General features: G+C 49.8%; 1 protein-coding gene across 2 annotated transcripts in view; it reads left to right on the top strand.

The window, feature by feature from the left end:
* The first annotated feature begins 4,289 nt into the window (after nucleotides 1-4,289).
* LOC116945763 (large neutral amino acids transporter small subunit 1) overlaps nucleotides 4,290-12,086 on the top strand; it is a 59,699-nt gene continuing 51,902 nt past the window's right edge. The window contains exons 1-2 of one of the 2 annotated variants that reach the window (XM_032960292.2): nucleotides 4,290-4,717; nucleotides 9,861-10,442. In XM_032960292.2, coding sequence (XP_032816183.1) covers nucleotides 9,902-10,442 — 541 coding nt within the window. In that variant the 5' untranslated portion in view covers nucleotides 4,290-4,717; nucleotides 9,861-9,901. Of the gene's footprint in view, nucleotides 4,718-5,231; nucleotides 5,275-9,860; nucleotides 10,443-12,086 lie in introns of those variants that run through there. The other variant, XM_076069555.1, reaches the window with a different exon arrangement.

The following is a 12,086-nucleotide window of genomic DNA, read 5'->3' as shown; positions in this document are numbered from 1 at the left end:
TAGATGGACGTGTTATTACCCAAGCAGAGCAATAAACATTCCCTCTTAAAAGCATTAAATCACTCAGACCGTGTCAGATCACGACGCCTTGGTGAGACCTTCATATAGCAGTGTCTTGATATGGCTGATGATTCAACGCAGGGGTGGGGAACGTCCGGCCCGCGGGCCGTGTGAGGCCCACGAAATCATTTGGTTTGGCCCTGCCAAGGCAACCGCAGGCGGGACTCGAAATTAATTAAATCTAGGGAGCAAACCTGGAAAAGCAGTTGCGAGTAGCAGCAACATCGTCAATACCAGCTAACGTCATCACACGCCTCGCCAAAGAGAAGCAGTTCCAGCCATCGCATTAGGGGCGAGTTCATTAAATGTTTGACCAAATATAACAGGCTTAAGTTGATAATTTTGTATGGCCCGCGAATGATGTTATAGATATCCAAATGGCCCTTGTCAGAAAAATAGGTTCCCCACCCGTGCATGCTCTCTGCTTCACGGGCTCCTCTTTCTACGTGTGGCGATGCAATGGGCTTTTCAGCCAGGAAAGCTAAAGCGACTGACTCAACAGTCCTTTGCCAATCCGCTGCTGGGTGAGTTGTCTTCCCATGCCGCATTGGTTGTTTGGCCATAATTCTCAGCACCGGTCAGTATGGGTTGGGTAGACGGGACCGGCTTAGACATCACCCACGCCACTGATGTCGGCTTCGGTTGAGACTCGAACCCGGGTGCGCTAAACCTTGTACCACGCCCTTCCCAAGAACACAGATTGTCGTGTTTAATGAATAGAACTAACCAGGTGGAAGAACATCTCAATTCCCACGCCCGATATCAAGCGGTGTGGGTAAGGTGACTTGAGTTTTTCTACCATGTGTTCGGGCCCCCCTTATCAGCTCGTTGAAGCACGTTGGGTATTTTTCGAGGGGAAAAGTCAACTCGGCGTGGTTTTAGACGTCAACGCGTCAAGGGACGTAATGGGAACAAACCTAACCCCGGGTCACTGACAGTGCCAACACACCAGTGCCGGATTAAGATAGTGCGGAGCCTGCAGCATATGTTATAAAGTGCCCATAAATAAAAAAAACATATGTATTAAACGTAATTTCTTTACTTGCATAGTAAAGTAATTGTGTTTTTTTAATTTGCTATACGGCCAGATAATACGACAAATCGCTAACCTTAAACACCCAATCGTTCGTAAAAGTTGAAGGCGGTATAGTACTATAGTAATAGAGCAAGTGCAGAATCACTGAACCGGAATTGATAGCTTGAAATCGTTTAGCGCGGGGCCCTTGAAAGTGCGGGGCCCCTAGCACATGTAGTATAGTACTATAGTAATAGAGCAAGTGCAGAATCACCGAACCGGAATTGATAGCTTGAAATCATTGAGCGCGGGGCCCTTGAAAGTGCGGGGCCCCTAGCACATGTAGCTACTTGTGCTGCTGGGATAATCCGGCACTGCAACACGCGCACAGCATTGCAGTCATGAACCTGGCACGGTAGTGCAAAGCCCCATCCTCCCACCCCCATTCCTTGCTCCAGAGAATCGTAATTGCAGACCGGATCTCATAGGAAGTCGTCAATAGACGCGCGTGTGTAACGACTCGGACGACAAAGAAATGAGAAGAGACAATTTTTTGTTTTATTAAACGTTTACAAAATAAATAAAAACTACTGACGACATTCCATAATGAGGGACCCTCGGCTTCGTTCTTGTCTTCCTCCTTGTATCTTCCTCCGAGCCTCTCCACTCCAAGTGCTCTCTCCTTATTTCTCACCCTCAGGCCCCCTTTGTCGAAACTTCTTCTCGTTGTGTTTTACCTCTAGCCAATCCCCGTCCTTTCCCTTGAACGTATCCTTTTTGTGTTCCCGTTCAACCCCCTTATTCTCAAATCCCTTTAAAAGTCTGCCCTTCCGAACCAATCGCCGTGGAGGCCTCTTTCTTCCAGTCGGAGAACCTTTCGTTCATGTCTAAGTGGCCGCTAGGCTGCATAGGTCTTTGGGGTCATTTTTCGGTCATTCCCCACGCATCGTCTTTCCCATTTGTCAACCCACTGCTGGATGAAGGACCTTTCCCCGGTGGAGGATTCAACAAGGGTGGCGGGGAAGATGTGGCCGAGGGGGGAGGGGGGCACGGGGGTCGATCTAGGGGAGATCCAGAACCGGTTCGGATCATCGTGAGCGAGGATCGAACCTCCGAGTGGCCGGTAACGTAGCGCGCGGGCACGCTAACCACTGCGCCACCGCTCCCCCGCACGCATCTTCGCCGTCACCCTGACGTTTTTGCGTTGAGCTAAATGCGACTTCCAAATGTACAGCGTACTTTATTGACGTTTTATTTTATGTATTTCTATTTTGTGTTATGTTTTTTTTGTATTGTTGTACAATTTAATAAAGCAATGCTGTACACGGATGTTATTTTCCTTGTACAGTACATGATTGATGTTATGAAACGCTTTAATTTTTCTCCTCCCGTACGTTCAATCTGACACGGGAACCAAACCCCCATCTCCCCATATTATTGACAGTATAATTGCACTAATGCAGGGCCTCTGTTTAAAAGGCTTCGGGAACACCCCTCCCTCCTTCCCTATGTTGGTCATGAGGGTAGTTTGACCATACTTCACCATGCTGGTCAGTGCTGATTGTTGACCATGGGTCTTGATATTAAAACCCATCTCGCCAGACTCGTTGTGCAGTGCGCTAACTACTGCGCCACCGCTCTACAAAACAAGATAGTAGACACTCTGACAGTACTGAATATACAAAATGAAAGTTAAAAAGTATCTACCCCAACGATCATTTAAGATTTAAGTAGTGGGGAGGGGTAATATTTGTCGGCAGCCCTTAGTTGTGTAAATTCCACATTCCTATGGCCGGGATCAGTCTCTCCACTGTCACCCCTGCTGTTTGTATACGAGGCACGTTGTACCTATTTGCAGAATCGTAATTAAGACTTTGCATTCGCAAAGAGCACTGCGTGTATAGTTGTTTAAATTTGTGTCTAACAGAATTAACCATTCCCATAAGAGACATTTTACAAAACTTCCGTGTATGATGATGAACCAGCTGTCTAATATTGTGCGCTTAGTGGTAACATTTGTGCATCACAGCAAGGGGAGCCAGGGTTCGATTCCCAACTCGGGTGACTTTCTGTGTGAACTCTGTTCTATCCTTCATCTCTGGTGGTTTTCTGTGAGTTTTCCGGTTTCCTCCCAGGATTAAAATAAAAAAAGCACACAATATATCTACAGGATACAATCGGTGAAAACAACACAGTGCTGAAAAGTGGCATACAAATGAACTCAAGTTGTATTGTACACAGCAACAGCAGCAGCAGCATCGCTCTCCTACTTCGAAAACTTGGCAGGACCCTCCTGACAACACATCTTGAGACTCAGAGAGACTTTCCTGGGTAAACTAGCGTGATAATAATAGTGATGGCATTGGCAGTATACAGCATACTGTAGGCGGCTGCATGTGCCGTACTAGATTCCAAGGCCGTAATTCTAATATATATTGGGGGGGACACATCCCCCCTAATATATATTATATTTACACATCCCCCAAATATGCTCAAAATGCTCCCCCCCCCACCTCAATGTATTGCTGTAAAAAATGTTTTGCTATGCTATGTAAATAAAAACAACAATTTGATAAACCTTTCTGTTTATATGATTGTGGTTATGGTTGTACTTTATTAATCCCTAACCTCGGCCATTACATACAATGAAACAAGAAATGGTAAAAAAGTAAAAACATAGCAATGTAATACAATACACTATTAGACATTATTGTAAAAAAAAATCAATAAAAAGTCCATCCCACGTGTTAGTGATTTTTTTTATATTTTAGGCAGGAAATTCGTTTTCAAATGTAGATATTTTTCTGGGTTGGGACCCCCAGACACCCTGAAAGATTTGGTCCCCCCCAACGTTGACTGCATGGCTACGGTCTTGCTAGATTCTATCCCTATCCCCCACAACTCATCTGAGAAAAAAAGAGAGCTTCATAGCTCATCGGATTCCCCCGGCATAAATAAAAATTCTGAATCTGGTGTGCGGTCCACCAACAATCTCAACACGTGCATATTCATCCCAACGCGACGTATTGGGCAAATGGCATATTTTTTCTGCGTTGCACACAACATGAAATACGCCGCACGGACTTGTGCCCTCTTTAGCCGAGTGTAATTAAGGGTTTGTTTATCATTTTTGTCCACTAGGGGCAGCTCGCACACACCCACACGCAGGGGGGAGGTTCAACGCTGCCCACAACACACAACGTACCCCCCACCCCCATCTCTCACGACGCCGCAGATCCCCCCCCTGCACGTGTTCGACTCCCGCTCACGGCCAACGTCAGCGACGATTATCTCTAAAACCGCTCCTGGTCGCCAACTCGAAACGTTCTGCTGCTGATAGAGGCGACAGACAAGGGCAGGGGGATCTTTCTTTGTGTGTGTGTGTGCCAAGGAGCGCACACACCCGTTTCGTGTGGCCAAATAGTTAATAGGCTCAGGGCAAGCAGGAAAGCAGCTCCCCCACCACCACCCCGCCTACCTCTCCCCTCCCCGCTCTCCACGGCTAGAGGGACGTGAGCGGGAGAGAGTCGATATAAAGCTGGGGTGGAAGGGAACCCTCCCTTCACCATCATCATCACCACCACCACCGCCGTCGGAGAGCGATCAACTCCACAACTGCTGGGCGCATCCATTCATCTCGTGGTGAGTCGTTGTCCGCTGCTGGTTTGCTGCTGATGATTATGATGATGATGCTGGTGGTTGTGGTGGTGTCATCGGATCGGAAACTATCGGCGCGTTGCATCGGTCATAATATTCCGTGTGTTAACACACCAAGTGCGTGTGTCTTGGTTGTGGTGGTGGTGTTGTAGTTGGGTGGAGACCGGCAACGTGGTGTGTGGGGAAGACGATCGCGGCCTGGGCTGTTGGTGCTGGCTACTACGGCCTTCATTCGGTGCTCGCAAACAGCACTTGCCCCAACAGTCTGTTCGTGCTGTTGGTGTGAACAAGGGGGGGGGGTGGTGGTGTCTGTCTGTGTGTGTGTGCGCCTTGTGTTTAGTCCATCCAGTGGTGATGATGATGACCACTTGGGCCTTCCGAAGCCACAGCGAGCGCGACACGTGGGGGTAGTGACCCCCGGGGCGTCTTCATCACGCAGGCGCGGTCATTTGCACAGCGTCTTGGGCGAATCCACGTGGCTATTTAATCGGGTGGAGTGGAGGGGGGGAGAGAAATGGTGAAGATTGTTGGAGCTGATGTTGGTGAGATGATGCAAGATGTATGAATTGTATCGTCACATCTTGCTTCCACGTGGCGGCAGCCACAGCACTGTGTCAGCATTGCCCATTGTGACCACGTGTATGTACAGTATGTAGTATACGCACGTGTGTGTGTGTGAGCAACTTCAGAACGAAACGATTTCTATTCGTGAAGGTGACGTTTCGTGCAATAACACTTATTCAGAGCAGATATGTGGGTGGTGGTGGTGGGGTGGTGGAAATAATTGCAAACAACTCGATTGGAACCTTACACTGAGCGTTCATTCATCGCCGCTGGCCTGCGAATGGCTTGACACGCAGGAGACCGGCTCCTAAGACTTGAGCGAAGCTTTCGCCGGGGGTTGAAAGAAGTGTGTACAAATGAAATGAAATGCATCGCAGTGCTGCTCTCTGCATGGCGTTCACTTGAATGAATCTGTCATGGATAATTTACGAGCCGATTATAGTCGTAAGAACTACAGGCCACCCGAACCAGCCCGAGTCAAGTGGCTTCTAGAGTGGTGCGAGTGTGTGTGTGTATACAGCCCTCGGAGATATTTATCTAATAGCGCAAACAGTGGGATTAAATCAACGTGTGTGTGTGTACATACAGGCTCTCATGCTCCCCGAACATAGTTTGATGTGTCGACGTGGTTGACAAACGCTGGGGATAATGGGTTTGTGTGTGGATGCCTGGTGAAGTTGTGTGTGTGTGTGGTGAAGTTCTGTGTGTGTGTGTGGTGAAGTTCTGTGTGTGTGTGGTGAAGTTCTGTGTGTGTGTGGTGAAGTTCTGTGTGTGTGTGGTGAAGTTCTGTGTGTGTGGTGAAGTTCTGTGTGTGTGTGTGTGTGGTGAAGTTCTGTGTGTGTGTGTGTGGTGAAGTTCTGTGTGTGTGTGTGTGGTGAAGTTCTGTGTGTGTGTGTGTGGTGAAGTTCTGTGTGTGTGTGTGTGGTGAAGTTCTGTGTGTGTGTGTGTGGTGAAGTTCTGTGTGTGTGTGTGTGGTGAAGTTCTGTGTGTGTGTGTGTGGTGAAGTTCTGTGTGTGTGTGTGGTGAAGTTCTGTGTGTGTGTGTGTGGTGAAGTTCTGTGTGTGTGTGTGTGTGGTGAAGTTCTGTGTGTGTGTGTGTGTGGTGAAGTTCTGTGTGTGTGTGGTGAAGTTCTGTGTGTGTGTGTGGTGAAGTTCTGTGTGTGTGTGATGAAGTTCTGTGTGTGTGTGTGTGATGAAGTTCTGTGTGTGTGTGTGTGGTGAAGTTCTGTGTGTGTGTGTGTGGTGAAGTTCTGTGTGTGTGTGTGTGGTGAAGTTCTGTGTGTGTGTGTGTGTGGTGAAGTTCTGTGTGTGTGTGCGTGGTGAAGTTCTGTGTGTGTGTGCGTGGTGAAGTTCTGTGTGTGTGTGCGTGGTGAAGTTCTGTGTGTGTGTGCGTGGTGAAGTTCTGTGTGTGTGTGCGTGGTGAAGTTCTGTGTGTGTGTGCCTTGTGTTTAGTCCATCCAGTGGTGGTGATGATGATGACCACTTGGGCCTTCCGAAGCCACAGCGAGCGCGACACGTGGGGGTAGTGACCCCCGGGGCGTCTTCATCACGCAGGCGCGGTCATTTGCACAGCGTCTTGGGCGAATCCACGTGGCTATTTAATCTGGGTGGGGCGGGGAGGTGGTGAAGATTGTTAGTGAGATGATGTAAGATGTATGAATTGTATCGTCACATCTTGCTTCCACGTGGCGGCAGCCACAGCGCTGTCAGCATTGTCCATTGTGACCACGTGTATGTACAGTATGTAGTATACGCACGTGTGTGTGAGCAACTTCAGAACGAAACGATTTCTATTCGTGAAGGTGACGTTTCGTGCAATAACACTTAGTCAGAGCAGATATTTGGGTGGTGGGGGCGGGGTGGTGGAATTAATTGCAAACAACTCGATTGGAATCTTACATTGAGCGTTCATTCATCGCCGCTGGACTGCGAATGGCTTGACACGGGGAAGTGTTGTTCTTGGGTTGATGTTTCACGCAGCAGTTGTTAGTTACATATCAGTGTGCGATGATTTCCCATGTTCGAACAATCACCTTTGGTAAGGTGCATGTCATCCGTAGATCCGAATGCGCCGTGTATGGAAATAAACAAACCTGAGTATACGTCCAGAACTGTGGGCTAAAGGGCAGTTTTAAAGAATTGAGTATTCAAAACTGGCTTAAATACAGTACACGGCGATGTATCGGCGTGGACAACAATAGGTCACAAAGGTGACCGTTGAACAATGCTGATTGTGGGGGCCCTACATCTGGGTAATTGGGAATTGCAATGTTTTCTCAAGGTGTAGTCCAAATCTGTTCTCCAACCCTAAGATCTCAATTGTGGTAGGCTCAATGCTGACTTTAATGTTGATTTTTAATCGAGCTGTTACCGTATAAATGGACTCGAACGCTTTTCCTCTTTTAATTACTGTAATTGTGAAGCAGTGCTGGGTAGGTGGTAGAAACTGCCACATTCTGATCAATTCGGACAAGGAATCATGACTACCCATAAAAGGGTACTTATTGTATCCGCCCCAAAGGGATGATGATCCGAGTCAATATCTAACTCTAATTCAGGGATTTAAAAAAATAGCACGAGTAACATATGCTATTGTTTCTATTACCCCGGTATATTTGAAAGCAAATATCAAGTCCCCATGGTGTGATAGTTATTATTTGACATTACTTTTATTCTCATCCCAGCCTGGGTCTCATTTCACTCTAAACTAAAAACGCTGACATTTACCCAACATCGCACAAGTGATCCTAGGGAATATGTGGTTGCCAGCTGAGCAAAGAACAACGTCCAGATTGCGTGCACTGAGGAGCGAGTCCAGTCCCGGTGTCCACGAGGTGCTTCGTGCCTGCCTGCTCCGTGCTGTTTGCCAAAACCGAGTCGTGCCTTTTCACGATCCAAGTGGAATCATTCCCCTCCTGTTAGATCGGCCACTCGCCACCTTCCTTTCCACACCCTCACCAGCTATACTTGAACTTTCTCTTCCGTGGCCTAGAGGTGCGGAGTTTTAAATGTCTGGGAGGGTTGGCTATCGTGAAGCTTATCTCGTGAGTTTTTCATAATGTTTGGTGGCGCATGCATAACAAAGTCAAATTTGTCTCTGCTCTATGGTGCGTCATTTCCATTGGCAGTCCTGAGAAGTGGTAGAAATTCCACATTCCTATGGTGGGGTGCAGTCCATAGTTAGGATAACCGCTATTAACGCTGCCATTTTATACGTGTTATAGTATTTCATTACATTATGGTTGACTGTCATGAAGAGTGGCAGCCAAGCAGGGGAATGCTTCTGAGAGGATGTCCACCGAAAGAGATGGAGTCATGAAATCTGCTCTTGTGCAGCAGGTGCTGGTTGGAACTTTTTTTTATCGCAGGATCGTGAGAGATGGCAACAACTTTGAGGCCTTCATCCAGCGGTGGATTGATCATGACTGATGATGATTCATTGTAATAAAGTGCCTTACTCGAATGAAGACTGTACATCTTTAGAAACCTGTTTTAGTATCCGGAACGCGTGCATGATTTGCCTTTTGAATCTCGTCTTGCACACAGCCATTCACGTGTGTGAAGGTTTATATTTTTTCCACTGATGGAACTTCTTTCCTCTTGGCTCTCCCGTTCGTAGTGGTGCACGCAGTAAAACCAACCACGTGTGTTTGTCGGCTTCACTCAACTCATGGCACTTGGGTCTGTCCCGTGACCTCGCGGAGTTGCTACTACGTTCTCAGATGCAGCAGCGGTAGCAGCAGCATCATCGGCATTGAAAGGACGCAGGCGGCAGTCTCAACGGATGGCCTCTGGAGTTGACAAAACCCCCTGCAGCTGATGCCAGCTGCCAGTAGAGCGCACGGAGTCTTGTTATTGCAAGCGTTAAGAATTGCAAGCGTTAAAAATGCAACTGACAGCGCCATTTAATGCCAGCACGTGGGTAAGGTCGCGTGCCTTGAAGATTTGGGCTTTTCGAGATTCGTTGAAAATTAAAGGTTAATTCGGGTTTTATTGAAATCCCCTCCTTCGCGACGAGTGGAAACGGGGTATTACGCACAGCGGTGGCTTTTGAGTTGAGCCCATTCGTAACATTTTCACCTGAGGTTGACCTTTGCGAGTTCCCAGGTCGAAGGGAATATTTTTTGTGAAAAATGTGACTGAAGCTATCGTTGAACTTGACAGGGCCCGAAAACCCCCAGGTAGTCCCCCCCCCCCCCCCCACTGCAAAGCGATCTGCCTATTGACCAACTGTGGTGCACCCATTTATCCTGCTGGGTATGGTGGGGGTGGGGGGGAGGATGGGGGGTGGGGGGGAGGGTGGGGGGTGGGGGGAATTTAAACTGCCGCGACGGGAGGTCGAACCAGCGACCTCTGCATTGCCTCGCGTCCTAACAATTGCACCATGACAGCAACCAAGGGCTCCTACCTTGTTACTCATCGTCAGCCATCATCAATGCACTGCTGGATGAAGGCCTCCACAAGCCGCCGCCACCAACCATCGCGATCCTGCGATGCAACAATAAAGTTGAGCGGTCGATCGATTATTTTCAAATCTTAACCGCATTCCTGTCGCTCCCACGCAGATCCTAAACGAGCGGCGCTCCTCCTCCTCCTCCTCGGCGCCATGACGGACGTGAAGAAGAGGGGCTCCTCCTCGTCGTCACCGTGCGACGACCCCCACGCCGGCAAGACGATGCTGCCGCACGAGGACGACGGCGGGGCGGCGGCGGTGTGCGGGTCGGGCGGCGATCCCACGGTGGAGCTCAAGCGCACCATCACGCTCACCAACGGCGTCGCCATCATCGTGGGCACCATTATCGGCTCGGGAATCTTCGTCACGCCCACGGGCGTGGTGAAGGAGGCGGGCTCGGTGGGCCTCTCGCTCATCGTGTGGGCCGTGTGCGGCCTCTTCTCTACGGTGGGCGCGCTCTGCTACGCCGAGCTGGGCACCACCATCAGCAAGTCGGGCGGTGACTATGCCTACATCCTGGAGGTGTACGGCCCGCTCGTCGCCTTCCTCAAGCTCTGGATCGAGCTGCTCATCATCCGGCCCTCGTCGCAGTACATCGTGGCGCTCGTCTTCGCCACCTACATCATCAAGCCGCTGTTTGCGTGCACCACGGTGCCCACCGTGGCCGCCAAGCTCGTGGCCTGCCTCTGCGTCAGTGAGTCCTCGCCCCCTCCCACCCCCTCTTCCCCCCCCCCCCCCCCCGTGTTTTCTCAGAGGCCGCCAGTTTCAATCTCCCTGCGCGAATGTTGGAACGACGGCGCAAGTTTCGAAATTCGGCCCCCACCCAAAAGTGTAGTTGGGGGGGGAAAATGGGTCCGCCGCAGTCGTCTGGCAAATCGCAGGCGGTGGGGTAAAGTGTGGGTAGTCCCACCTCTTTTTCAAGTCGTCTGGCCAGCGTAGAAGGGTCGGTGATATATACCCTAGAGCTCCCTTCTAGCAGCAGTGGCACGAGCAAGAAACGTCAGGGTTGTACCTGTACCCGTTATCTTCATATCCCAGCTCATCCCCTGCTGTACATCGCAAACGTTGCATCCCAAACTTCCGTTTGACCTCAAAAGTACTTGGTTATCATTATCGCGAGATCAAGTATTACCGAGTGCAAACGCGTGTTTGAAAGCGTTACCTAACCCACGCGTATGCACGGCTCCGTTCCATTTTTATGAAAAGCATTCGGACATGGCACGGGTAAAAGATTGCCGCTGTGTGACCGATGCCACGTGGTCTTTGCAGTCCACACGCCAGCAGCAGTGACCCTGTAGGTGTTCACGGAATTGCTTAACGTTGTTCCTGGAGTGTGTCGCTTGAGCCAACAACAAAAAAGGAAGACCCCTTCCCCCTCGGGGCTTCGAGACAAATTTTCTCGTGGACTGGATCCAGATATATATCCCGTACGGCCATAAACAGCTCCTGGTGCACGAAGGGAGCGGAGAGCGGATGAACCGAAAAGTATGGTAGATGTAAGCAAAAAAAATGGTAAAGGCACAGCCCTGCAATCGCTTGCTCACGCGCAATTGCTGGCAGAAGGGGGCCTCCGCTGGGGGGACCTCAAGAGAGCCACTCTGGAGGGTGTTTCGCCGATTTTTTTTTCCCACTGGCCTGACGTGTTGGAAGATGTGGAAGTAAACCACACTTTAACCCACCTCACGTGACCTTAAGATTGCCGAACGGCAGTTTTGCAATTGATGCTGCTGGGTGGTGGTGGACAGAGGCGGTGGGGGCGGGCGGAGGGGGGACTATTCGAGAAACGTTTCCGCATTGTTTCACCTGCAGAGCTGGGACATCAATAGACCTGGCGACTGCTGGTTTACAAACCCAGTGTGCAGGCCGATTCGCAAAAACAGCAGCAGCAGCACCCGAACACTGTCGAGTTCAAGTAAATGTGCGCGCGATATTGATACGCTGCTTTGGGCCGTTTAACACAGTACAGTGCTGCACTTATCTGGAATTTGTAGATCTTGAGATCTCATGGCCACATACCCAGCCACCGCGCGATTATCAGTGTCACCCTGCCCCTGGAGGGTGATGACACTAGCTCGCCGAGCTGCACGTCTCCACACCAATCAGTCTCTTGCTGTTCAAGTGACATCGCGGGGCAGCCTCGGCTTCTTTTGCAGCTGGCCTGACCGACAAGTCCAATTAAAGCCTCCGCTTTGGGTTGGCCGCATCGACGGACGCGTTTCATTTGTGCTATTTGCGCCCTGACAACAGGACCCGCAGTGTCTCGTGTGAATCCCGTAGAAATCTGTTGTGTTCCTTGTTGGTTGGATTTTTTTTTACTTTCCTGTTTTTGAGCAGCATT

The sequence above is a fragment of the Petromyzon marinus genome, chromosome 25, assembly GCF_048934315.1.
Source record: "Petromyzon marinus isolate PM22_M1 ecotype Great Lakes invasive population chromosome 25, UKy_Petmar_22M1.pri1.0, whole genome shotgun sequence".
Lineage (NCBI taxonomy): Eukaryota > Metazoa > Chordata > Hyperoartia > Petromyzontiformes > Petromyzontidae > Petromyzon > Petromyzon marinus.
Note: the sequence above shows the minus strand (reverse complement) of the source record. Positions and strands in the feature narration are given on the sequence as shown.